Source organism: Lissotriton helveticus, chromosome 2_1 (genome assembly GCF_964261635.1).
Source record: "Lissotriton helveticus chromosome 2_1, aLisHel1.1, whole genome shotgun sequence".
NCBI lineage: Eukaryota > Metazoa > Chordata > Amphibia > Caudata > Salamandridae > Lissotriton > Lissotriton helveticus.
Genome location: NC_136059.1, coordinates 932,378,281 through 932,403,677, shown reverse-complemented (window position 1 = coordinate 932,403,677; position 25,397 = coordinate 932,378,281). Strand labels below are relative to the sequence as shown.

Below are 25,397 nucleotides of genomic sequence, written 5' to 3'. Positions count from 1 at the left end.
CTGCAGATGGTAGACAGGTAGGAGGTGCTAAACCTGAGCCTTTAGTTGCAGAACTACCTGGTAGGATTGTTAATTTAATGAAAACTTTGATGCCTCCTTTGCGAGTGAATTGGGACAAATTAGCAGCATGCAAACAAAAGAAAGATGAGTGTGTCCGATTTCTTCACTAGGTTTGAAGAAACATTCATTGATCATAGTGGTCAGGACATGAGTACAGAAGGTGTTCAGAGGTTGTTCGTAGATAAATTTGTTTTTAATTTACTCCCCGAACTTTGTAATAAGCTAAAGGACTCTGAGATTCATGGGCAGTTTCTTCTTCGGCCCAGATATTGGCTACTGCACAATACTATGAGAATAGAGACAAAGATGAGAAGGATAAAGTAGAGAAGAAGACTAAAGAATTAAAAACAAAAAATCTTTTGCAACAGGCTTATCCGCCTCGCCCTAATCAGTGTCAGTTTCAGCAACCCCCACAGTTTCAGAAACCATTGCAGACGCCTGAGTCTTTTGTTACGCGATTTCCGCTAGGCCCTAATCAGTGCGCTTATTGTAAAGAGGAAGTTCATTTCAAGAGTAGTTGTCCGGTCTTGCTACAATGTGTGAATGGTATGTCTGGTCTGAGAGGTCGTGGTGGTTACCAACAAGTACCTAGGGGTAGGGGATGTGGTATGTTTCTTCAGAATGAACGTTCCTTTCCCCCCCAGAATTCTGCAAATTATTTTGCCCGACAGAATGTTCCGAATGTCCAGTCTGCTCAGTACTACGTTGATGATTATTATGTTGGAAGGGAGAGTGCTGGTTTTAATGATAGCTAGGACAGACATGGACAAAGAGAGGGAGTAGTGTCAGTTCCAGTAGACCAGAGTGGGGCTTATGTTGAAGTGATTACATCAGGTGTGGCAGAACCTTTTCTTTTGGATACTGGTGCAACAAAGAGTTCTATCATGCACTCTAAACTCCCTGGCGCACCTTTGTCTGGCTTGACGAATGTTTCGGTAGGATTTTCTGGCGCCCCAGTTAGCAACAAGATTTCTAGTCCTTTGCCCCTTTCTATTGGTCCTTGTGAATTGGAGGCTCCCCTTATTCTAACGACTGGTTGTGGTGAGAATTTGTTGGGTTTGGACTTGTTGACAAGATTACATGCAACATTATATTGTTCTCCGTTGGGAGTACATCTTACCTTGGGTAAGAAAGTGATCTCCCTGATGTATTTGTCTAAGGATTGCCTGCCGCTGGAATTGCGTTCTCTCCTTGATACATTTTGGGCTACGGGTCCTAATGATGTTGGTCTTTTGCAGATTCCACCCTACGTTGTTATGCTGAAATCAAATGCTAAATTGCCACGCATTCCACAGTACAAAATTTCCAGTGATGGTGAAAGAGCTCTTTTAGCGATTATTTATGATTTGGTTGAGAAAGGTGTGGTTGAAGAAACAAGAGGTAATGTGTAACAGTCCTGTTCTGCCTATTCTTAAGCGTACTGACTCTTCTCAGCCACCTGTGTATCGATTTGTGATCGACCTTCGAGAGGTCAATAAGATTGTTGTGCCACAGTTTCCTGTTGTTCCGGACATTACTGCTTTATTGACTATGGTCCCTGCCTCAGCTGCTTGGTTTTCTGTGATTGATCTGAAGAATGCTTTCTTCAGTATTCCGATCGCTGAGGAAAGTAGGGATATTTTCAGCTTCTCTTTAGGAGGCCACAGCTTCCGGTTTAAGCGAGCTCCTCAAGGTTATTGTGAGAGTCCCTCCATTTATAGTCATGCTTTGAAAACTCAACTCGATACTCTTGTGTTGCCTTCTGGTGCTACTCTTATCCAGTACGTTGATGATCTGCTAGTGGCTGCTGATAATGAGGAGATTTGTAAAGAGGTTACTCTTTCTTTGCTACGACATTTGTCTGACCTTCATCATAAAGTTTCCCCTTCCAAGTTGCAGTATTGTCGACAAGAAGTGACCTACTTAGGTCATCTCTTATCGAAGGAGGGAAGACGATTGATCCCAGAGCGTATTCAAGCGATTGCCCAAATGACTGTACCATCCACACAGAGAGAAGTGCGTGATTTCTTGGGTATCACCTCGTATTGTCGGCAGTGGATCCCGAACTTTTCTTTGCTAGCGAAACCTTTGTTGGCACTTACTCTCAAAGATACACCACACCCTCTTCCTTGGTCTGATGAATGTCAGAAGAGTTTTTCTGAATTGCGTGATGCATTGTGTTCTGCTCTGGTGTTGGGTACCCCTGACTATAGTAAACCTTTTACACTTTATGTGCACGAGAGAGAAGGTTGTGCGTTGTCAGTGTTGACACAACAGTTTGGAGACAAGCAGCGCCCATGTGCGTATTTTTCGGCTACTTTAGATCCGGTAGCTAGGACGTTGCCTGGTTGCCTAAAAGCTACGGCAGCAGCAGCTGTTTCTATCCGACAGTCTGCTGGTTTGGTATTGGATAATACATTGATTGTGATGGTCCCACATACAGTGGATACCTTATTAAACAGGACGAAGACTCAGCACCTTACTAGTGCACGTCTGTCAGGTTACGAGTTGACGCTTTTGGCTAGTCATGTGCACATTAAGAGGTGCAACACATTGAATCCAGCTACATTGTTGCCGATTTGTGTAGAGACAGATGATCAAGAACAGCATGATTGTGTTCTTAGGACAGAGGAGGAAACAAAGGGTAGAATTGATTTGAACGGTACTCCTCTTTCAAACCCTGATGGTACCCTATGGGTAGATGGTTCATGCTTTAAGCTTCCGAATGGAGAGACGACAGCAGCATATGCCGTCACAACTTTGCACACGATTGTTGAAACAGCGCGTATTGCACAGAATTCAGCCCAGGCAGCTGAATTGATAGCCTTGACTAGAGCGTGTGTGTTGTCAAAAGGAAAGAGAGTGAATGTTTTTACTGATAGCCAGTATGCGTTTGGCGTTGCTCATAGCTTTGGATGATTGTGGAAAGAAAGAGGATTTCTTACTTCTCATGGTACGAAAATCCAGCATGGCCAATTAGTGAGTGAGCTTCTTGAATTGCTTACTTTGCCAACACAAATTTCCATTGTAAAGTGTAGTGCGCATAAAAATGTTACCGATGATGTGGGTCGAGGTAATGCGTTTGCAGATGAAGTAGCGAGAGAAACAGCAAGAGATTTGACGAGTCGAATGTATGTTGCAGGTCCTGCAAGATGGGTTGTGGAAAGAGGAATGTGTGAAGATACAATAGAAAGTGTGAAGATGATTCAGGCAGAAGCTACTGAGAAAGAATTGAGTACGTGGAGAGAGAGTACGGGAATGTTGGATTCGACAGGCTGTTGGGTTGAGTTGTCAGAGCATCGGCGATGGTTGATGCCAGATGCGTATGTGCTTCCAGTGGTTACTATGGCTCATGGGATGGCTCACATCACCTCAAAAGGGATATGCAAGTTGTTGGCTCCGGTATGGCAGAATAGTGGAATTCCCAAATGTGCTGAGAATTTGGTTAAACACTGCATGATTTGCTTGATGCATAATCCTGGCAAGGGAACCCCAACTCCAGCTGGTCCTTTTGCTCCTCCAACGTATCCGTTCGAGGTGTTGCAGATAGACTACATTCATATGGAAGGATGCAATAACTTGAAGTATTTTTCAAAAAAGTTTCCTTTCTGTGTTATTAGGCTTTTATATTAGTGACCAACAGGCCTACATGTATATCCAATAACTTTTGTTTTTAAACCGTGACACTAAATGTTATTATAACTCCACACTAGATTGAATTAAGATCTCTCAAAGTTTATTTTATTAAAACAGATTCATTCTTCATTAAAAACATTTTTGCAACTATATTCGCGCAGTGCTCTGGTACAATATTCACACCTCTCTCTAACAATTCCGTATTACGGTATTCTAGCACAGAGTCACTACTGATTATGTATCAAATTTAAATATTAAATAAAACAAAAAGTTCACAAATTAATAAACATATTCAGTATACACACACAATAAAATAAGTCCTTTGTCGACGCGTTTCGGTGCATAAGGTATAGTGGCACCTTCTTCAGGACAGACGAATTAAAACCCAATGTGTTCTTCTTTCTAAAAAGAAATACATGCCATTAATTTATTGTACTTGGAGAGAGATTGTTCTAGTTGTGGGCACATCTAGCTCATGTCACTATCTAAGCTGTTTGGTGAAAAACTTATGAACCCAACCTACTTGAATTGTTGGAGTACGGTTCCTGTTCTTAATAATCAGGATACCTCTGTCTTCAGATATGATCTTTTGTGTTGTGCAACCATTTCTCATGGGTCGCGCAATCTGAAATACGAGGGTAGGAAAAGAGATTCTTTTCAAAATTTCTTTGAGGGAGAAAACAATTTATTCAAATCATTGTCGGCGGCCTGTTGTTGTTTATACATTAAGCAACTTACTTTAAAACCGGGGAGACAATTAATCGATGGTCTATTATTTCATCAATACTGCGTCTTTCAATCTGCGCAGGGACTATCGAGTTCGCCGATGTCTGTATAAATACACAGAACATCATCATGAAAGCCCTTATCATGTGGCTGTGATGTTACCTGTCATCTAATTGGTGAGGCTAAGTACATACCAGTGAACATGTATCTTTGTTCTTTGGTCAGGCTGTAAACTTGTACACCAATTCCATCTGTTTCTTAATGCCTGTGTTGGGTAAACAGGGCATGAAATTTCAGATTCGATATGCTGGGGTAATATTAGCGAAACTGATGTCTAGCCTATTAATACCCATACGTACCACAGAATTATGCACTTTCCGCTGGCAGCGTGACCATTACAGATGCTGTCCTCTATTGTGCATTTGGCAGGAGGCTCGGTGCCCTGTTTTTGCACCCTTTTGTTTGTAGACTCCTCGTGTGGACCTATGTGATAGGGCAATATTGTAAAGAGCAATATTTCTCTATAGACAATTGTTATCCAATTCGTAGTACTAAAGTTAGCCCATATATCCGGCAAATATTGACTATAGGTTTAAACTAACTACCGATTTTATTTAAATTTGTGTCTTTAAGTCTGTGTTTAGACTCCAGAGTTTGTTTACGAGAGTTACACATGATTAACTTGAAGTATGTCCTTGTGGTTGTTTGTGCCTTTTCCAGATGGATAGAGGCCTACCCCCTGAAGGATAATACTGCCTTGTCTACAGTCAATGTTTTTGCTCAAAGAGTTTTTCCCGAGGTATGGATTGCCGAGGATAGTCTGGAGTGATAACGGAAGTGAATTCGTGGGTCAGATTATGCAGAAAGTGTGTGAGGGTATGGGAATTAGACCGAAGTTCCACGCAGCAAATCACCCCCAGTCAGCAGGCCTGGTCGAGTGCTATAACGGCACGTTAAAGCTGAAGTTGGCCAAGGTGCAAGCGAGCTCTGGTCTCACATGGCCCGATGCTCTACCGTTGGCACTTTTGTCCACAAGAACGACAATACATTCTCGCGTGGGACTTAGCCCATACGAGATTGTTTTTGGACGCCCGGCGAATGTTTGGGGTGTGCCGAGGCCAAGAGAATACAGCGATATTGAGTACCCTATGTTGGTTGACTATTTACATGATTTGACTGCTAAATTGCGTGTTCTTCGCCAACAGGTTTATGATACCTTACCTTCAACTTCTGTTGACGCGGGACATGCGATCCAACCCGGCGACTGGATTCTGATCATGAACTTCCAGAGGTCCAAGAACCTACAGCCGAGGTGGACTGGTCCTTATCAAGTGCTGCTAGCAATGAGGACCGCTGTGAAAGTCTTCGGGAAAAAGAGTTGGGTGCATGCCACCCACACGAAAAGGATACCTCTGCCCTTACCGTATGATCAGTGGGTCCGGGAAGGTGTTGCCGATTCTGAGACTGAAAATGTCCCGAGATTTGTGCCTTTTAGTGATGCTCGTTTGAAATAGACTCAGTCGGAACGTGCGGATGATAACATTTTGCAAGAAGCTGTGCCGCCGCATTTGAGACTGGACACTACACATCCGGAGATTCTTTTTCAGGATCAAACTGTGCCGAATAAAGAACATTATAGTTTAAGGCCGAGGTCTGAAAAAGGACAAATAAAGTAATATTTTTTTGTGTATTGTGCTCTCTCAGACAAGAGACTATTTTTTCTTTTTGCTTTTTCGAACCACCATCCGGGTTCAGCTGCAGGGTCGTGGTATAAGACTTACGGGGTGAACCGCGAATTGACAAAAGGTCTGTGGTTCTAGGTTGTCTAGGATGCCTGGACGCACACTTGAGTGAAGAAGGAAAATTGCCGTGAGCAGCACGTTAGAGGATGGAGTCTTTTGTACCTGAGAGAGATGTTGAGAAAGTAGACCTTAAAATGAAATTTTGTACATTGATACCTAGCAAATGTTTTATAACATCATGTTTTTTAATGTTTTTAAGTATTACGATAGCTTATGTGGGATGGTTTGTCTATGCTACACAACAGACGTTTGCACCCACTTCCCAACCTATGCTTTCTTGCACTACTGTTTCTTTGCATCAGTTCTATACATTGCCTGAACATGAACAGACAAGGAGGTCAGAATTTGTCAACAACTCGTTCATACAGTTGTTGTTCAAGCATCAGTTAGTAGTGAATACCACTAACTGTTGGGTTTGTGGTCTTATGCCGCATACGACCGATAAGGGTATGCCATATTTGGTTTTGCCTTTTTCTTTTAAGGGGTCTGTGTGGGCTTTACAGACTATGTTTATCGGTGCAAATGATATACGCCCTTCACGTTCCCTTAAGGATAACTCCAGCAATAGTGCCTTGATAAAGGGAATAGTAGATATGATCCGAGATATCGATGCATATAATGCAATCCCTAAGGATGAGATGCAGGCTTATGTTGGTTGGAATTTGACCGGATATAGTACCAGCTTGACTGAGAAGGGGAGACGAAAAAGGTCTCCCCTGATTTGGATTGTGCCCCATCAAGGTTATTTTTGTTTGCAAGGCACTGGTCGAAATCCGAAAGCTCAGCTAGGTAAGAGGGTGTGTGTTCACACCTATGTCTATTCGTCCCAGACTTCTCCACCGTTCGTACCAGCTAAAGGCACATATTTTGTTTGTCACAACAGAGCCAATACATGGTTGCCACCTGATTTTTCAGGTACATGTTATGTGGCGTTTTTGCTTCCCCCTACATATACTACGGCTCCGGACTATCATAGAACGAGATATGGTTGAGGGGTCTTCGATAAGGAAGATACTGCAGGACAAGAAGCAGGAGATTTCTTCAAGGGTTTCCTGCCCTTTTGGGGTCCTATGATCAATAGTGGGCATATTCGACAGCTTGTTCGCATTGTTGAAGCTACTATTAACGAGACAGCAGGTGCTCTTAGTAATGTTACAGCTGAGCTTCAAGCGGACCGCCTTATGACGTTGCAGAATCGTATGGCTTTAGACGTCATACTTGCAGATCGAGGTGGAGTATGCACATTGATCGGATCTAGTTGTTGCATTTACGTACCAGATAATGCTCCTACAGTGTACCAAGCCATCTCTAGGTTACATAAGATCTCTGAGTCTATCCATGTAGACAAAGGAGACTGGTCATTGACGGGATGGTTTTGGGAATTGCTGTCTAAACGGGGATGGAAGATTTTGACATTCCTTGGTATGGTTTTGGCCATCCTTTTCTTTTGTTGTCTTTGCATCCAGTGTGGTCCCGCCATTTGTAGTCTTTGTGCTACTATGTGCGTTAGGAGACCTGTCCTGAGAGAAGTAGAGAATAATAGGATGATGCTACAGCAACACTTAGATGACCTAATAAAGATTGATATGGACCTAGATTCAGATTAACATGAGTTAAGGTTATTGCCTACGTAATGGCAAAAGGAGGGGCTGAGGTTCAGTAATTCTCGAGCCTGACTCCATTTTGAGTTGCCCTCACGTAGGCCTGTGAAAGAGGCCCGGCGAACAAGTGCGCTGGCCTTCTGAGTTCATGTATACATTAACTAGGTTTCTTTCGACTCTGAAAGAACTGCAGAGAAACTGACCTCTTCACCTGAAACTGACCTCGCAAAGCCAATTTCCCTTGGTTTGATCCTTGTCTAAGATTGCCACTTAATGTTCAGGACCTCGTTAACCTTTAGTTTCCTTGCACATGTTTTATCTTGTTCAGCATCTATTACTGTTTCCTTTATGTTCTGACATTACATGGGTTGTAATTTTCAATTATAAATTTGTCCGGCTTGCAAAGATTGAATTTGGGACATTCCTAATAATTAACTTTTGGGTTGGGTTACTGTAAATTGGGTTTTTGTTAATGTGATACTCAGAAAATGTGCCCTATTGGTTAGAATTTTGCACAGCGGGTGTACATGTATAATGAGAATATGGTGTATAAAAGGAGATGACTTGCCTTAGTAATTTGAACAGTCTCCTAGGAATATACATTGTGATGTATTGTTGGGATTGCCTATCCCCTTGAGTGGACCCGCAGGAGAGCCTGCTGCTCCACCTATGGGGGCATTTCTTGGCCCAGTGGTGGTGCCAGTTCAGGCCCCGCACTATTCTGTAGCAGCCTCGTCAGGCAGCGGCCCGCTCTAACAATGGGGCAAGAGTATGTAGAGAAGCCACAGTGAGGCCCCGAGGGCAAAGATGTGCCAGGCCCCTTCATTTGGTTTTATTCCCAGCTGCGCCGCACCAGCGCGGGCAGTTGCAACGTTGTGCATAATTGATTTAGAAGTCCCTGAGTGGGACAGAAGTGGCACAGAGGTGCCAGGCTTTTACTGGAGTTACAGCTGCGCAGCACTTAGTGCCAGCTACCACGTTTAGGCCACAGTTCTTTAGGGCCATTGTGAGATATAGGAGTGAGTTGCACTTCTCGCCCAAGTGCAATGGCGCACGTGCGAACTATTCTGCATTGGCAGCAGCCCTGACATTCTGGACGCAGGGCATTTGAGCCCCCTTTGAGATGTCCAGTTGGCCAGGGGGGGTCCGTGGTTTACGTGATATTAGGAAATGTGATTCTCTACAGTGATTCATGCCTCTAAATGCATTTGGGGATGAGATTATGTGTATAATGTGTTTATGCTGGTGAGGTTATTTTCTATTGCAAGTGTACTCCTAATGTGAGTGATGCTTAGGAGGTTAGGGTCTAATGCGTTTAGACTCGTGAGATAATGGCATAATGTGTTAATGCTGGCGAGGTTGGCACAGAATGTAGTTCGCGACTAATGTGATACTGTGCATAATATGGTTTATGTTACAGGATGACGCTGAGTGCAGTCGTTACCAGCGATTACTGGTTTCACGTTTATGATATGTCTTACTTTTACTGAGTTCACTTTGTGATGGTTCTGACAGTGGTCCAGTGGGCCCTGCCAGGTGTATATAATCCCTTGTAGATATGACCTAGTGCCAGGTGGCACAATGTATATTATGTGATTACTATTCTAATGTGTTATAAGAATACAAAGGCTATTTTTGATAACCTTGTGGAGTTCTTTTTGTGGTGTGCCTGGTATGTTGTTGCTGTGTGTGTGGGCAAACACTTTACACATTGCCTCTGGGATAAGGCTGACTGCTCGTGCCAAGCTACCAAGGGGGTGAGCAGGGGTTATCTTCAGAGTCTAACTCCCTTGCCCTGACTAGAGTGGTGGTTTCAGCCTGGCTTTGGCGCAAGCGTTAGCCAACCAGAAATCCCATTTCTAACAGTGATTTTTACATTCTGTGTTTGAAAATACCACTTTTAGGAAGTAGGTATTTTCTTGCTCAGTCATCCCGTGTGCCTCTGCTGGAATGTGGATTGCCGGTCTGGGTTTTGGACGACAGATGGCTAGGAAGCAAGGATGGCTCCCGATAGTCTAGGTAGGTCAGGAAAGGGCTAAATAGACTTGGGCTGTGATGGGGGAAGAAGGAGGAGATTTCCTTGCACCTCAAAGGGCCTGGTCTGCCTCTGACAATGCTGTCTCCACCTCCTGCAGGAAATCACACCAGAGAAGGCAGAACTGGTACGGGCTGGGCACAGCCACCCTCTGCCTAGAGGATCAAAGGATTTTTGGATACAAATACTGGGGCCCAAACCCCTGAACTTTAGAACTCTTTTGGACTGCCAAGAAGAAGAGCTAGAGAAGCTGTAAGGAGGGACTACCCCTTTGCTGCGTTGGCCTACAGTGGCTGCTTCTGTCTTGGGCAGTGAAAGGACTGGACTGAACCTTTTGCAATCTACTTTTGTGAGTTTCTCCAAGGGCTTGAGGTAGAGCTTGTCCCCTATTCAAGAACTCTCAGGAACAGCAAAGACTTCAAGCTCTTCAGCCCTCAGCACTGGGGACTGTGTGTTTTGTGCTGCGACAGAAGAAAAGCAACTCGCTGATGTCTCCACCGCCGCGGCTGACTCCGTGTCCTGAAGGCACCGCAGAGGGGCCCGCCACACCACCGCACGCATCCCTGGTCTCACCGACAATACCTGCTGATGCCGCCACTGAGCTGTTGCTTACACCACGAACTGTGGGCACCGCACTCTGTCCCACCTCACGACAACGCCTTGGCCTCCCTAACGCCGCCGCTCCACGGCGAAATCGACGCCGCTGCTTGCACCGTGGTTCGAGCGCACCGCTCGTAAAGCTACACGATGCACTGCCCTCATGCCACACTGCAGTCTTGGCCTACCGACGCCGGCACCCTCGACTCCTGTTCGTCAGCCAACGACAGCACTTCAGCAACGACTAAGCTGCTGCTTGCACTGTAACCTGCCAGCACTATGACGAGCACCGCCTTCACCTCGCACCGCGACCCTGGTCTCACCGACGACGGCGTCTGATGCTGCCACTGAGCTGCTGTTTTCACCATGACCTGAGGACACCACACGCCGCACCGCTGCACTTCCCACCGCAACACCCGATGCCAGCGCTCCTGATCCCAACAGAAAGGAGCTTGACCTGCAACGCGAGTGACTTCAAGGGCCTCGGCGCCCTGCATCTCTAACAGGTACTGTTTGCAGGTCTTCCCGACACCGTGGCTGGTCCACGACGCCGCCGCGACCAGCCTGAACTGTTTGGATTTCTTTGCTTACTACGCCGTGATAGCCCCGGACCGAGCTATCGACATCAAGGAACTGTTTTTAAAGCGTATTTTGATAACTGTAGATTTTTAAGTACTGTATTGTGGATTCTTCTCGTTTTTGGTCTTGTATATAAAAATATAAGCTATTTTTCTAAACAGGTGTGGTGTCCTTTTGTAGTGATTGCACTGTATTACTGTCGGTTATGGGCAAATGCTTTACACACTGCCTCTAAGATAAGCCTGACTGCGCGTGCCAAGCTACCAAGGGGGTGAGCAGGGGTTATTTTAGGAGTGTAACTCCCTTATCCTGACTAGGAAGAAGGGTCCCTACTTGGACAAAGGTGCAAGCCCTTGCCAACTAGAGACCCCCATTTCTAACACTGTGTGATCTATCAAGCCTATGTTGCCTGGTTAACAACACACGAGAACAAGACAAAACAACAGGCAAATGCTACATTAGTTCAACCCTGCTACAATTTCCATGGACCCCATATCTTCAAATTTATTGGTACAACCTTGGATCTCACACACCTATTTCTCAGTAATCCACCAGTTCATATCCCTACTCCATTGTTCTGCTGTCGGTGAATGGAGAGCATATTTGCACCCTCTTTTGAGCTTTAGAAGAGGCTTCTTTTTATTGAGTTGCATTCAGTGGTCCTCTCCAGTGTACTAATCATTGTCTGGCTGTCCTTCTTCCTCTGGGTGAAATATTCACAAGCCTAGATTACCAAGTTAATTCCACTCATATTTCCACTCGTTGTCACAAAGAGGAAGTGTAAAGAAGATAACTCGTAATGACCACACCCACAGCCTAGCTTTAATGTGAAACTGTTCTTTCAGGTTGAAGGCAGCGCCTCGTATTCTGCCATTGGCTTTTCTTTCTTAGCCAACAAATACAAAGCGCGTTCCCAGGCCCAAAATGAGTTTTTCCATGTTTAACAATAAGGCAGCTGAAATCCATTCACTTGTCTCCCTGGTACCACAGTGAGTGGTTAGGTGCAGCTGTTGCCTGTGACAGAGTTCGGCTAGTTATCTCTAAAAGACAGGAGCTGAGCCTTTGCTTCTGCTTTTGTTCCCTTGCAAAGGATCCATTATGTATTCAAGAGTGCTATTATTGGCAAGAAGTAAAATGACAGGTAAGTAACCATTAAGTCTTGTATGATTCATTTTCCTTTTTTTTACGTGGAATTTGTGTTGCAGATTTATTGCACTGTGCCTGTTCTTGCAGTGATCTTTTTTTTTTCCTTCACTTTTCACTTTTATTCTCCGAAGCGCATTTCCATTTGCCCATAAGCCACATGAGCTGATTGTGAGTCTTCGGAAGCACATTTGTGTTTATATGAAATCAATAAAGAGTTATGCATAGTGATTCGCTTATTTTTTCCCGGGGGCTGTAAATATTTCGAACATAGATGTTAACCAGGAGCAAGGCAAAGCCGGTCATAGAGTATCCGGTCAATGCCAAATTTAAAAAAGATGCATGCGAGAACAAAGTAGATATAATGAATGTAAATCGAAGCCATTATAAAATGGCGATTATTGCTGATAGTCCATCTTTGATCCGCTCCTGAGTTTACTACATTGTTTGACGCCCCGCTCTAAACCATGTACCACAAATGAAGAAAGCAGTTGGTATTTTTAGATGTATCTGGAGCCTGAAGTGTTCAGAGCTGGAATTAAGCTGCCATTCATTTGTATTCCTCTGAAGCGCGTGAGGCGGCCATGCTCACCTTCATCATTCGAGTTATTCATGTACAACTTTTAAACCGAGTCTGGCGCAGGATTCTGCTAAACCCTTAAGCTTGATTGATTTATTTGGTGTGTGTAAGTGTCGATAATGGCTTGCGAACCCCAGATATGATGTGAGCTCATGTTTTCTTAGTAACGCAACGCTCAGCTTGAGAGTTAGGGCTCGCTGCGCACGCGCCGCAGCAGGACATGACCTGACTATTATTGTAATCTGACTTCTGCAGGACCTCGTGGTGCGGCTGTCTGATGACGCAGACCCCTTCTTCCTCTATAATCTTTCACTTGGTGAAGAAGATTTCCAAAGGTAATATTCCTTTAGCTTTTACTTACACAAAACATCCATTGCTGTGCACGTAATCCTTTTATTACCTGCTTGTTAAAATGTGAAATGTAAATTCCCCTCTAATCCTTTTACTGAATGCCACATTCGTCACTTTATGAAATCCTTGCCAGACAAATGTCCAGGTATTAAAAATGTTAGCCTTGCGGACCGTGAAGGAAAGCTGCACATCTGGCAGTCTTTTTTCCACACTTGTAGCCCACATGCTTTCCAAGTGCTGATGCACCAATTTCACAAATTCTTGAAAAGCTTTCTAAAACTGCTTCTATTATGTACATTCGTATATTTAAGAGAAGGGTTTGTGTACCAGCCTATCTATAATTCTGTATTCACATGATAGTAATAATGCGAACTTAATTATTCTATAGAGCTTCGTAATACACAGTTTCATCTTTTAAGTGCTGTCAAGACACAGGTGATCCTGTGAGTGAGTTAACCCCCTTGGGCCCTCTCAGCATTACCCTTGTCCAACAGAAGAGAGAATTGAGCCTTCGACCAGTGCTCTGGTCGGCAAGCGGGACAAGGATAAGATGTGCACACAGCCGTATCTTCCATAGGTCAGTGCAAAGAAGTTGTTTATTGCACTTTAGTCTTTTGGTGTATCATCGGATTCTCTTGCCGTCAAACGAGAACAAGTATGCTGAAGGTGGCGAAGCTCTCTAGCTCCAACCCCCTTGGTATCACAATGGCTGTCTCCGGACTAGAGAATCTTGGATGTGGCCTTCATATCTAAGCGCCAACTGACTGGTCTTTTGTGAGGAAATAGCAGGTCTTCCTCATTCCCTCTGACTGCCTCTCCAGGCACGGAAAGGTCCTGCAAAGACTCTGATTGCTAGGTCAGTCTGCACCCCTATAAATGTAGGGAGCGGCAGAGAGGCACATCAGAGGCCTTCCCATCTTCTGTGTTAGAGATAATTATTATGCTCCTCAAAAGTACCAACTGTATACTCCCTGCTAGAAAATCTGTGTCAGGTAAATGATTACAGTGCTTATGATGCAGAGCTTTACTTTTTTTGTTGTTATCCCTATTTTGGATGCATTGTGATCTGTAAATATTAGATGGTTTACTTCTGTAAGAAGTATGTCAGATGAGTCTTTGATTAATGTTAAAGTTCCTGGACTGATATATATCCAGGCGAAAACAGCCATTAGAAAATTCCATGGGGTCTTTCTAAAAGTAATCCCACCTCATTCTAGAGATGCTAAGAAAGAATCTTTCAATGCAACGATTGCTGTTAGAGGGGTAGATTGTTTCATTGGGATGTTTCAGATACCAGCTGGATTTCATTTTGATCAGATTACGAAATTGGAAGTTTGTTTTTGGCGTAAACTGACATAACTTTGTAGTGCGCCTTGCTCCTTGTTTAGTTCACATGAGTTTGAATTGTAAACGTATTTATTGTATGAACTCCTATATTCTGTAGGTTCTAATACTACATTCGTCATGCCCACCTTGCCACTTCATGGCAACTTCAGAGTCTTTCTCAGAGTTAGGCCCTATCATGACTAGTGAGCTAAACTTTTTGGATTAAAAAGGTGTGCTGTGGTCGATACAGGCAAACGTGGTGGGCGATTCAAAAGCACTATGCATATACCTTTAGTCTGATCATAATATTTTCAAGCTTTCTAAAGTTTTCATGCTTCTGCTTTGAGGTTTGGAATTTCCAAATATGGTTATGTTATGTTACCGATACTTGTAAAGTGCGAATATACTCATTAGTTTTATAACGCAGGTGTGGCAACGGTAAGGTGAAAATGCTGGTATCAAGAATGTATTTGCATGCTTAACCCAATAGTTTAAAGAAAAGGGGATAACCCTGTGTCCCTCAGAACCTGGGTAATTAATGGTTAAACAAAAGAGTGGTTCTGTTGGGTAAGACAAAAGTGATTTGGCAATGCTATTAATGCAATCCAAGACTAACGCTCTCCAATATTCACAGTTCTAGAGATTAGTACTGAACAAATAAGTCATGAAATCAAATGGTTGTACTATGTATTTATAACAGAATAACTTCATTCAGTGTTAACATACATTGCATGGGTAGACTGTCGGAATCAATGTTGAAGTGCAATTGAGTGACATTTGTGCAAGGTGCTCAAAAGGTGAAAAATATATACAGTGCGAACAATTTCCTATATATAAATATATACAGGTGTTTCGAATGGCCAGATACTGATTTGAAGTCAAAGATTCCTATTCTTCCTATTGGAATCCTGGTGGTACTGAACCTATGACAAGCGACGAGGTTTCGACCCTTAGGTGCCCCAATGGGTGGTCACGGCTGGTCTTTCTCAAGACAGAAGTGTGGGTGGGCTGATTTGTTGGCCGGACAGTCGGAAATTAAATAGTAAGCTGTGTATCAGAGAGACTGTAGGGGCACCGAAGTTGCACCTAAATTAAAAGGGGAGCATGGGTACTCACTTATTGTGGAGGCTGGGAAACCTCAGCCTGAATCAGCAGGGCACAATGGCCAAAGTATCTTTGGAAAAGGAGAGCCTGGGTCAGGACCTCGCATGATAATTGCAGATGGATAACCACTCATGGATGTAAAAAGGTTACATCCTTGATTCCATATGGTGCATTCAATCATACTGGAATGTGGTTGACTAAAAAGGCCAGCACACGGGGCTAACACAAGTGGTGTGAGAAGCATGTGCATTCACGTCTACTCTATGCAGTTGTGCATGCTTTAGTAGTGGTTGACATAAGACCCCGCAATAGGTGACTGCATAGTGGTTAATGAATGTGGCTAGGGATGCTGCATCCATGCAAGGAGGAAGAGCGTCGTAATCGGTTGGTCACACTATAATCGGTTAAAAATGCGCGGGCGGTCTGTATGTTGACATAATGGTTGTGACCCAAGGGCGGTGCCATAAGGCTGAGTCTAAATGCGCTGAGCGCTTACATGCTTGGCACAAGATGGCAATGTACGCCCAACGTGTAGTGTGGTTATTTCTGAAGAAACTGTCGTCGGACGGTAAGCCGCTGCCCGTGGGTCGGGTAGGGGAAGCGGAGTTGCCTCACTGTATAGTAATAATGGAAATAACCCGCCATAATGTGGAGTGGTGTGCGGGGTAGTAATTAACTGGATAAATTACCTGAGTGCCGGTTACAAATAACGCAGTGAGACTAGAGGGGAATCTATTGGATCACGGTGGTCCAAGGACCTCGCTCTTACCCGTGATATGTTTTGATCCGGTTGAAGAATGGACGGTGGTGCACAGTCCCATATGTCTGATGCATGGAGTCAATGCAGCAGACTTGTCCGATCAGTTCTGTTTAAATTAAGTGCAGAGGCACTTCCGCGAGGAAGCGGGCACATCAAACAGCGTGTGCGGTTACTTGGCAACGACGTGGCGTCGTCTACTGTAACACACAGCGACCGTGGGGTGACGTCTGTACGATGCATGACCTAGTCTAATGGGTGATTGGTGATTGGGCAGATGGCTGCAGGATCGCGTCCTGGGTGCGCTGTTCACAAAAGGCAGTATCATAATTCAGAAAACCACGATAAAAGCATTGCGTTCGGTTCAGTGTATTTTGAATCATTTAAGAGATACGTAAAGTAAATTGTGCAATTCAGGACCATGTCATAAAAATCAGAGTGAAAGCGATATATACATGGTAGAGAAATATTTAAAAACCATCAATTATTCATCTGGGAGGATTCGTGGGAAGTAGAAGGAAACTTATTATTGCCGTGTTTAGGGCAAATGACAAAAGCAGATTATGTCTTAAACGAAGTGCAATTCTCTTACGATTTTACATGCAGTGAGTGAGCCCATTAACATGAATGACTGGTAAGGGGACATTGAAATAAAGAATTAATTCGGCAAGTAACAAGAGCATAGTTCATTACGCATTTTAGCAGAATAACATATATGTGATGTGGCCAGTGAAGTTACAGAACACAGACACATACTCAGATACAGTCAGACGGTCTGCAAATACCACGGGAACCTAGGTAGTCCCCCTCAGACTGGCATAAGTGATGTGACTACCCTGCCAAGTTTAAATGAGATGTGACACATACTCTCTGCTGCACTGGAAGGCATGGGGTACAAATCACAGTGGGTGAAAAAGGTATGGTACATGTAATCCTGGCCACAACTGTATGACATACTAGATGGTACATGTATAAACAACTGAGAATTAATTATGCATGTTGAGAGGAGCATTACAACAGACCCATTTGTTTAGCTATCTCGTCATGTTCATTCAGACCGGTGGCCACGGAGTTTAGAATATGTATCCATTTGCATTCTTTTCGATTTAGGGCTGACGCTATGGAACACCCTCTTGGGTTTGCATTGATTTTTCCACCACCCTCCATCTTAGGCTCTCCGGTGTATGATTGAGACTTGAAAAGTGTTCCACCAGTGGTGCTCCCTGGACTTTATATATGATCTTACTCATGTGTTGCAAGACTAGCATTTTAACTTTCTGGGTGGTCTGGCCAATATATGGTTTGTTACATGGACACAGGATGATGTATATGACGTTTGTGGTGTTGCAGTTCGTCAGTGAGGGTAAATTGTATGATTTATTGTGGTGCACAAGGGTTTGGCCCTCCATGCAAAGTGGACAGACTTTGCATGTGCCACATTTGAAGTGTCCCAAAATGGGTGGGAGTCCTAGTTGGTCTCGTAAGTCTGGTGGTTTCCGAGGTTCAAGGTAAGCTTTGACAACAGTGTCTTTTACATTCCGTCCTCTCTTGAAAGCGAATAGGGTTTTTTCTTCTGTGTTCAGCTCTGGTGCAACCAGACTCCAATACTTCATGACGATTTTCTTTATGCTGTTGCTTTTTGAGTGAAAGGTGGTAACGCACACTATGTTGTCAGTGGCCGGTTTCTTTTCCTTGGGTATCAGGAGTTGGTCTCTGAGGCAATAACAAGCCCTCTTCTTGGCTCCTTTAAGAAGCCCCAGCGGGTAACCATGTTCACATAAACGTTTAGTCAGTACATCTGTCTCTCTAAAGAAATCTTCCCTTTTGGGGCAGTTTCTCCTCATTCTCAGATACTGCCCATAGGGTAGATTGTCTCGCAGGTTTCTAGGGTGATGTGATTCATATTTTAACAGAGTTTTCCTCTCTGTTGGCTTTCTGTAAAGGTCACAATAAATCAAGCCATTGTACACTCGGAATGTTAGGTCCAGGAAGTCTATGGTGTGACGGTTGTAGGTTATAGTGAATTGGATATCGCTGCTTCTTTCATTGAGCCATCTGAAGAAGCTTTGTAGATGGGTTTCTGTACCTGACCAGATCATGATCACATCATCTAATTACCTCTTCCAGACAGCTATGGAGTCGATGAAAGGGTTCTCATGTGTGTACAGATGTTCTTCTTCATAGCTGTCCATGTAGATATTCACCAGGCTCGTTGCATATGTTGCGCCCATGGCTACACCCTTACATTGGAAGTAGAATTGTTGCTTGAAAACAAAGTAATTCTTTTTCATGGCGATTTCGAGAAGGTTAATCAGGAAGCGGGTGGGTATCCAGTGCGGTGCTGGGCGTCTGTCTAGTGTTGCACGGATGACTTCTATTGCCTTGGTCTGAGGTATGGAGGTGTAGAGTGAACAGACATCCAATGTTACCATGAATTGTGTAGTACTGTCGTAGGGCTGGTCTTCTAGCAGTTGTATAATGTGCATAGAGTCAAGCACAAAGGACTTTGTTTGTGGGACCAAAGGCTGTAGGAAGTAGTCTATGAATTGTTTCGCTGGTTCCAAGACTGAACCACAGCCAGATCTAATTGTCTTCAGGGTGGTTTCTCCAGGCGCTTGTGCACTTTGGGCAAAGTGTATATGGTGGGAATGCGTGGTTCCTTGTTGGTCAAGAATTCCTTTTCAGTTGTACTCAAGAATCCTTCATTGGCACTGTTAGAAGGTGGTTCTGACACTATGGGTTGCCCGGACTTTTCGCTTTTTGAGCACCTAATTGTTGAGCTTTTACTGTGGGGGAGCCTCATAATCTGGGACTCAACCACAGTGAACTCATAATGAATCAGACTGCATGGAGATTTTACTGGTGTCCCCCTGGCTTGACTAGGCCGCTGCGCAGCAGCTGGTGTATGGGGCACCGTGCTGGTTACATGCAGACACTGATGTACATGCGTGTGCACACATAGAGGGGCTGCACAGGGGAGATTCCTAGCGTGCGCAGTCCAGGAGCAGCTACAGAGTGAATGGTGTGACAGGACTTATGCAGAATTGGGTGGTGACATGGAATAGGCTTTAAACACTGGAAAGGAACATGCCAGGGAAAGTCAGTGTGTTTTACTGTGTTTTTTATTTCCCTATGGGGATGTGGAGCACATGGCTAAAATGACTTCCACAAAGCCTACAGATTCCAGACACTCACTAATGTCCAGTGTAGCAGATGTGAAAATGAGTATTCTGCAAAGTCCAAAGTCATATTTGTACTGCTTTTAGGTCGTCCAGAAATGTCATATTTCTCCGAGTCCCTGGCTGGAGTCTGGCCAAGGAAGGTTAGATTAATGACCTCTCTTCCCAGAACGAAGATCTTCCCTCCTAGGAGAAAAGATAGGTGGAGCTCCAAGCCAGTCCATCAACTGCTGTCTCTGGATGCCAGGCACCAGGTTACCTCATGTGAAGGCAGTGAGGGGGGAAGGAGTTGGGTTTCAGCGGCCATGTGGCGAGAGACACTGGACGACGCCATGTTTGAACAATCCAGAGGCTGGACAAGGAGGAGGGAGCAGGGGCAGGCAAGTGATGTGTCACTGTTTGATAGGACACACAGAGACTTCTTGCCAGCCCCCTACTCAACTTTTAAAAAGTACTTGCACAGGAAGAGATGCTCTCTCTGGGGTGTGGTCTGCTGAGGCGAAAGGTGCTGGAGCCTGGTGCAATGGGCAGTTGGAAGGAGGACATCCCTGACTGCCCCCCAGGCCCCTAACAGCGCCAGAAGAAGAGCCCAGGATCGGGGCGCAGAAGAGGAGGCCTCGGCGCAGGGAGAGGAGAGTCGCAGGGAGCAAGTGAAAACAGCTCCCTGCAGAATGCACCCTCTTGGAGACCCAGAGGACGAAGGAGAGTGCTCCCAGTGGCTGGGGGACGCCACCAGGGGCGAAAAGACGCACAAATGGGGCAAATCGGACTCCAGGGGGCCGAGATATACCCCCGAGAAGGTAGGCGACCTTTGACCCTGCCTGGGACCAACGATGAAGCACGTGGGGCTCTGCCACCGGTCGCAATAATGCCCCCGGGGCGGGTCAGGTACCAGGGGCTGTCCCCCAAAGAAGTAAAGCCAGGGTGCGCCGTCGCACACCCCGTGAAGATGCCCCCGCGGGGTGCCAGGAGCCCACCCTGGCGCCCCGCCGAAACCTGCGCTGGGGAGCGCCGTCGCGCTCCCCCTGAAGTGGTGAGGAGGCAGGGGCGGGAGGCGCCGTTGCGCCCTCCGCGAAGAAGATGGGAGGAGGGGCCCGGGACCCCATCCCTGGGCCCCAGGTACCTGGGTGAGGGAGGGCGCCTTCGCACCCCCCCGAACGAGTCCAGGGGCCCGGGACCCCATCCCCGGGCCCCAAAGTCAGGAGGAAGGAGGGGGGAGTGCCGCTGCACTCCCCCGAGGCCAGCGGGAGCCGCGCTGGTCTCCGTGTCTGCCCGTTGGATTGGGCAGACGAGAACTGAAGGGCCGGCTCCCGCGGTCGCACACAAGGGTGCGGGCCGAGCGGGGAGCCGGCAGGGGCAGCCAGGGGTGGGCTCCCTGGACTGTCCTCCAACATGGAAGGCCTGCGGTGTCCCGGGTGGGACTGGGGCCCCCAAGAAGAGGCAAAAGAGGTGTCAGGGGCCCGGGTGGGACCGGGCCCCAGAAAATCAGCAGATCGGCCGGGGGTGGGCTCCCCGATCCAAATGACTTACCTGGGGGTCCGGGAGGGACCGGGCCCCCCCAGCAAGGCCTGAAGATGCGGTGAAGCCGCCAGCAGGCCAGCACAGCATGCAAGAAAAGGAGAAAACTCGCCCCATAATGCCTTGCCAGGCATTTGGAAGCCTGTTAATCTGGGGCGTGGTGGCCCCCCAGAGGGGGGGCTCACCCTTAATGATGGAAAGGTGCTGGGGGAGCTGTTGGAGAAGTGCAGTCTCCCCCCAGCATGAAGAGACAAGTCACCCTAGGTGTCCTGGGGATTTGAAAAGAATAACCCCTCCAGGGCTCAACCGGCATTTAACACTTTCTAGGCTGGAACTTTTGTTCTTCAGCTGAGGGTGTTTTGATAATTGCATCCAGGAGAAAAGGGCTGAGTGGGGGATGTCTAGAGAAGGGCATCACCTGGAGGTGAAGAGGGTAATTGCACCGAAATGCATTTATTAATGGTTATTTCTTTTCAAGTGATTGAGGTTGCATCTGAAGTACTGGTTTAACGTGATGTCATAAGCAAAGTGGATTTAAGTGGCTAGACACTCCTGCTAGGGTGTCTGACTGTATTTACTTAATCCTGTGATCATCTGTGATGCCTTTAGGGGCTGTAATTGCACTGCATTTTTAATGATATCCAAAGGTGCTGAGTACTGTCATTCTTAAGTGTACGTAAACATGTATTCTTGCTGCTGCCCTTAGGTGAAGACCCCAGACTGTTAGCCCTTAAGATGAAGAGGTGCATACTGTATGATCAGTAGGAGATGCTCAGTCAGGGTCATGTGTCATCAAGGCAGGTGTAGCCTATTTAATGCTTGTTGAGGTTATGGGGGGGTCGCTACTGGGATGGTGCCAGTGCGCGGGGCCCTCGCTCCAGGTTAAGACCAATCCACTGCATTGGGGGCAAGATGATGTGCCTACATGGGAGTGGTGGTACTAGACCCCACCCCCCCTGCTGGAGGGGTGGAGATGTTATGCAATGTCACAAAGTAATTCCATCAGCTTATGTATATTTGTAAATTGGTGTATAGTATTGAGTGGTGTGTTTGTTTAATAAATGTACTCTTACTTTTATAAAGGAAAGTACAGACTGGTCAATCAATTATTGAGTGTTATTTTTGCGCACCTGCAAATGGCAATTACTAGCCCACACCACCTCCCTTGAGTAAGCCTCAGACTGCTCTGCAACGCTAGCCTCTGAGAGTCAGGCGCTGCCCTAGGGTGTTTGGTTCCCAGTGAAGGACAAATGTGTCATGTTATTTGTGCAGGCCTCACAGATGCTGCCTCGTTTTCCAACAGACACCTTCCTCCGTAAGTGTCTCTATGAGTAACTTGCTACTCAACGCGGGGTCCCTCGGTGTTGTTTGGGAACTTTCTTGTACACTGAGTTGTTGTTCAATTTCATCGGCGTAGTCACGGGTATTTTGTACCACCACCGCTCCACCCTTTCACGACAATAGAGTGGTTCTCACGTAGCTCCTTCAATGCAAGTTTTTCTTCTTTAGTTACATTATGTCTAATCTATTGTCTCTCTTCCAGTGATGCCATCACCTCTTGCATGACCACTTGCTCAAATGCCAGTATGCGTTGGCTCATACAGTAGGAACCGGGCGTGAATGTGGAGGGTGGTTTGAAAGGCGTTGCTGTTGGTCTAGGCATGTACGGGTTCCTGCCAAAGTATATTTTTAATCTTTGCGGAAAACCTTTGTAGCTCGAGTTTAGTGGTGAAGGAGTCTGGTCTACTTGTTGGGACAAAGGAGAGACCCTTGCTCAACACCTCTCTCTCTGCAGTTGTTATTATATGGTCCAAAAGGTTGATGATGGGGTCTGTGAGATTTCCGTTGTATTGTGGATGCAGTGTAGACACAGTGGCTCCATTCACACTGGTCTGCTTATCCATTACTTCAGGTGTGCTAATCTGTAGAATATCCGTTGTGGCTGCTTCTGTTGCCATCGGTATTGTGGCTTCTGTTACTATTGCCATCAGTGGTGTGGCTTCTGTTACCAACGTTACTTTTGTCTCCGTGTGGAAATCTCCCCAAATCCCTCCGGTGGGGAGAACCTCACACGCTGCTTCTGTTGATGTCGGTGTTGAGGCTTCCGTTACCATCGGTACGTTTGTCTCCATGTGAAAATCTCCCTGTTTCCCTCCGACAGGAAGAACCTCTCACGGGCATTCCCTCTCTGGGATCCCCTTACTCTGTTCCATCTTCTCTGTGGGCCCCAACCTTGCTTGGCATTTCCACCCTGGTTGGATTGGCGGTAGCCTTGATCTAAAAAATGCTGTTGTTGTGGTGCCTGGAAACCCTGTCTGCTTGTAGAGGGGTCTTCTTCCTCGGATTCTGAGCCACTGCCAGCAGAGGAGTTGGAGAAAGTATTGAAGCGTCTTGGTCATGGTCTGCTCTTGTTGGTAAAGAATCCTTGCTGGTCTTGCTGGTAATATTCGTCAGCTAAGTATGGGTATGTGTATTTTTTATCGTAATTTCTGATATCCTTGGCAAGTTTATCAAGTTTCCTGTTGAGGGTCAGGGTGCTGAATTCCAATAATGCTTTTTCTGCCCGTTCCCGGGCCTCTTTGGCGTTGGCCAATGCACTGTCTACTTAGATTTCCCTTTTCAGGTCAGCAATCACCTGTGTCAGTTTTTTGACGTATTCTATGGCTGTTTCCACCCCTAACACCATCCAGTGCCTAGAGCAGTTGTTGGCCACAAAACTGAAACCTTCTCTAAACTTGGGCACATGACCTGTAAGCCTTTTGGGAATATGTTAGCTTTAAGGTATTTAGTTAAAACATGTCAATGAAGACGTGACCTGATTAGTTTCTTTTCTAGTCGTTCTATCTTAAGTAATTTTTCATTCAGTGTGGCATCAACCGAGGTGCGGTCTGCCCCTAGCAGGAAATTAGATGCTCCTTGCTCTTGTATTTATCTAGCAATATAATCCTCGCTTTAAGAAAGAGTGTCTTTGTCTGTCATATTAAGCGCAGTTGGAAAAGTGTATAATTCAGTGTACAATAAATGGTTTAACCCCTTCGGTGCTAATGACGGCTCCCGGTCGTCATCAGTTATGGTGGGCATGTGCTGATGACGGCCATGAGCCGTCATGACCACGCCCGCGATCGGAATGTGCTGCACAGGCGCAGAATTCCGGCCGGAGCCAGGGGGTAAAATACAGACAATTTTCAAACATAAACACAAACAAATGAAGGAAAAAACCCTCGCAGGTCTGCACCTGCAAACTAAATAGGTTAAAGAAAAGGGGGTAACCCTGTGTCTCTCAGAACCTGGGTAATTAATGGTTAAACAAAAGAGTGGTTCTGTTGGGTAAGACAAAAGTAATTTGGTAATGCTATTAATGCAATCCAAGACTAACGCTCTCCAATATTCCCAGCTCTAGAGATTAGTACTTAACAAATAAGTCATGAAATCCATTGGTTGTACTATGTATTTATAACAGAATTACTTCATTCGGTGTTAACATACATTGCATGGTTAGACTGTCGGAATCAATGTTGAAGTGCAATTGAGTGACATTTGTGCAAGGTGCTCAAAAGGTGAAAAATATATACAGTACGAACAATTTTCTATATACAATTCTATACAGGTGTTTCGAATGGCCAGATACTGATTTGAAGCCAAAGATTTCTATTCTTCCTATTGGAATCCTGGTGGTACTGGACCTATGCGTTGACGTTTCGACCCTTAGGTTCCCCAATGGGTGGTCACGTCGGGTCTTTCTCAAGACAGAAGAGAGGGTGGGCTGATTTATTGGCGGAACAGTCTGAAATTAAATAATAAGCTGTGTATCAGAGAGACTGTAGGGTAGGAGCGGTGGTGGTACACAATACCCGTGACTACGCCGATGAAATTGAGCAACAACTCAGTGTACGAGAAAGTTACCAAACAACACAGAGGGACCCCACTTTAAGTATCAAGTTACTCATAGAGACACTTACGGAGGAAGGTGTCAATGAAAGATTCTTGAGTACACCTGAAAATGAATTCTTGACCAACAAGGTACCACGCATTCTCACCATATACATTTTGCCCAAAGTGCACAAGCGCCTGGAGAAACCACCCGGAAAACCAAATATATCTGGCTGTGGTTCAGTCTTGGAACCGGCGAATCAATTCATAGGCTACTTCCTACAGCCTCTGGTCCCACAAACAAAGTCCTTTGTGCGTGACTCTATGCACATTATACAACTGCTAGGAGACCAGCCCTACGACAGTACTACACAATTCATGGTCACATTGGATGTCTGTTCACTCTACACCTCCATACCTCAGAGCAAGGCAATAGAAGTCATCCGTGCGACACTAGATAGCACCGCACTGGATACCCAGCACCGCTCTGGATACCCACCCGCTTCCTGATTAACCTGCTCGAAATCGCCATGAAAAAGAATTACTTTGTTTTC

At 45.5% G+C, this 25,397-nt stretch overlaps 1 protein-coding gene across 2 annotated transcripts in view; it reads left to right on the top strand.

The window, feature by feature from the left end:
• The window catches only part of LOC144818336 (spindle assembly abnormal protein 6 homolog), a 711,311-nt gene that overhangs the window by 232,430 nt on the left and 453,484 nt on the right, over positions 1-25,397 (top strand). For both annotated transcript variants that reach the window (XM_078675666.1, XM_078675665.1), the window contains exon 3: positions 12,994-13,073. In XM_078675666.1, the coding sequence (XP_078531792.1) occupies positions 12,994-13,073 (80 nt within the window). The remainder of the gene's footprint in view (positions 1-12,993; positions 13,074-25,397) is intronic.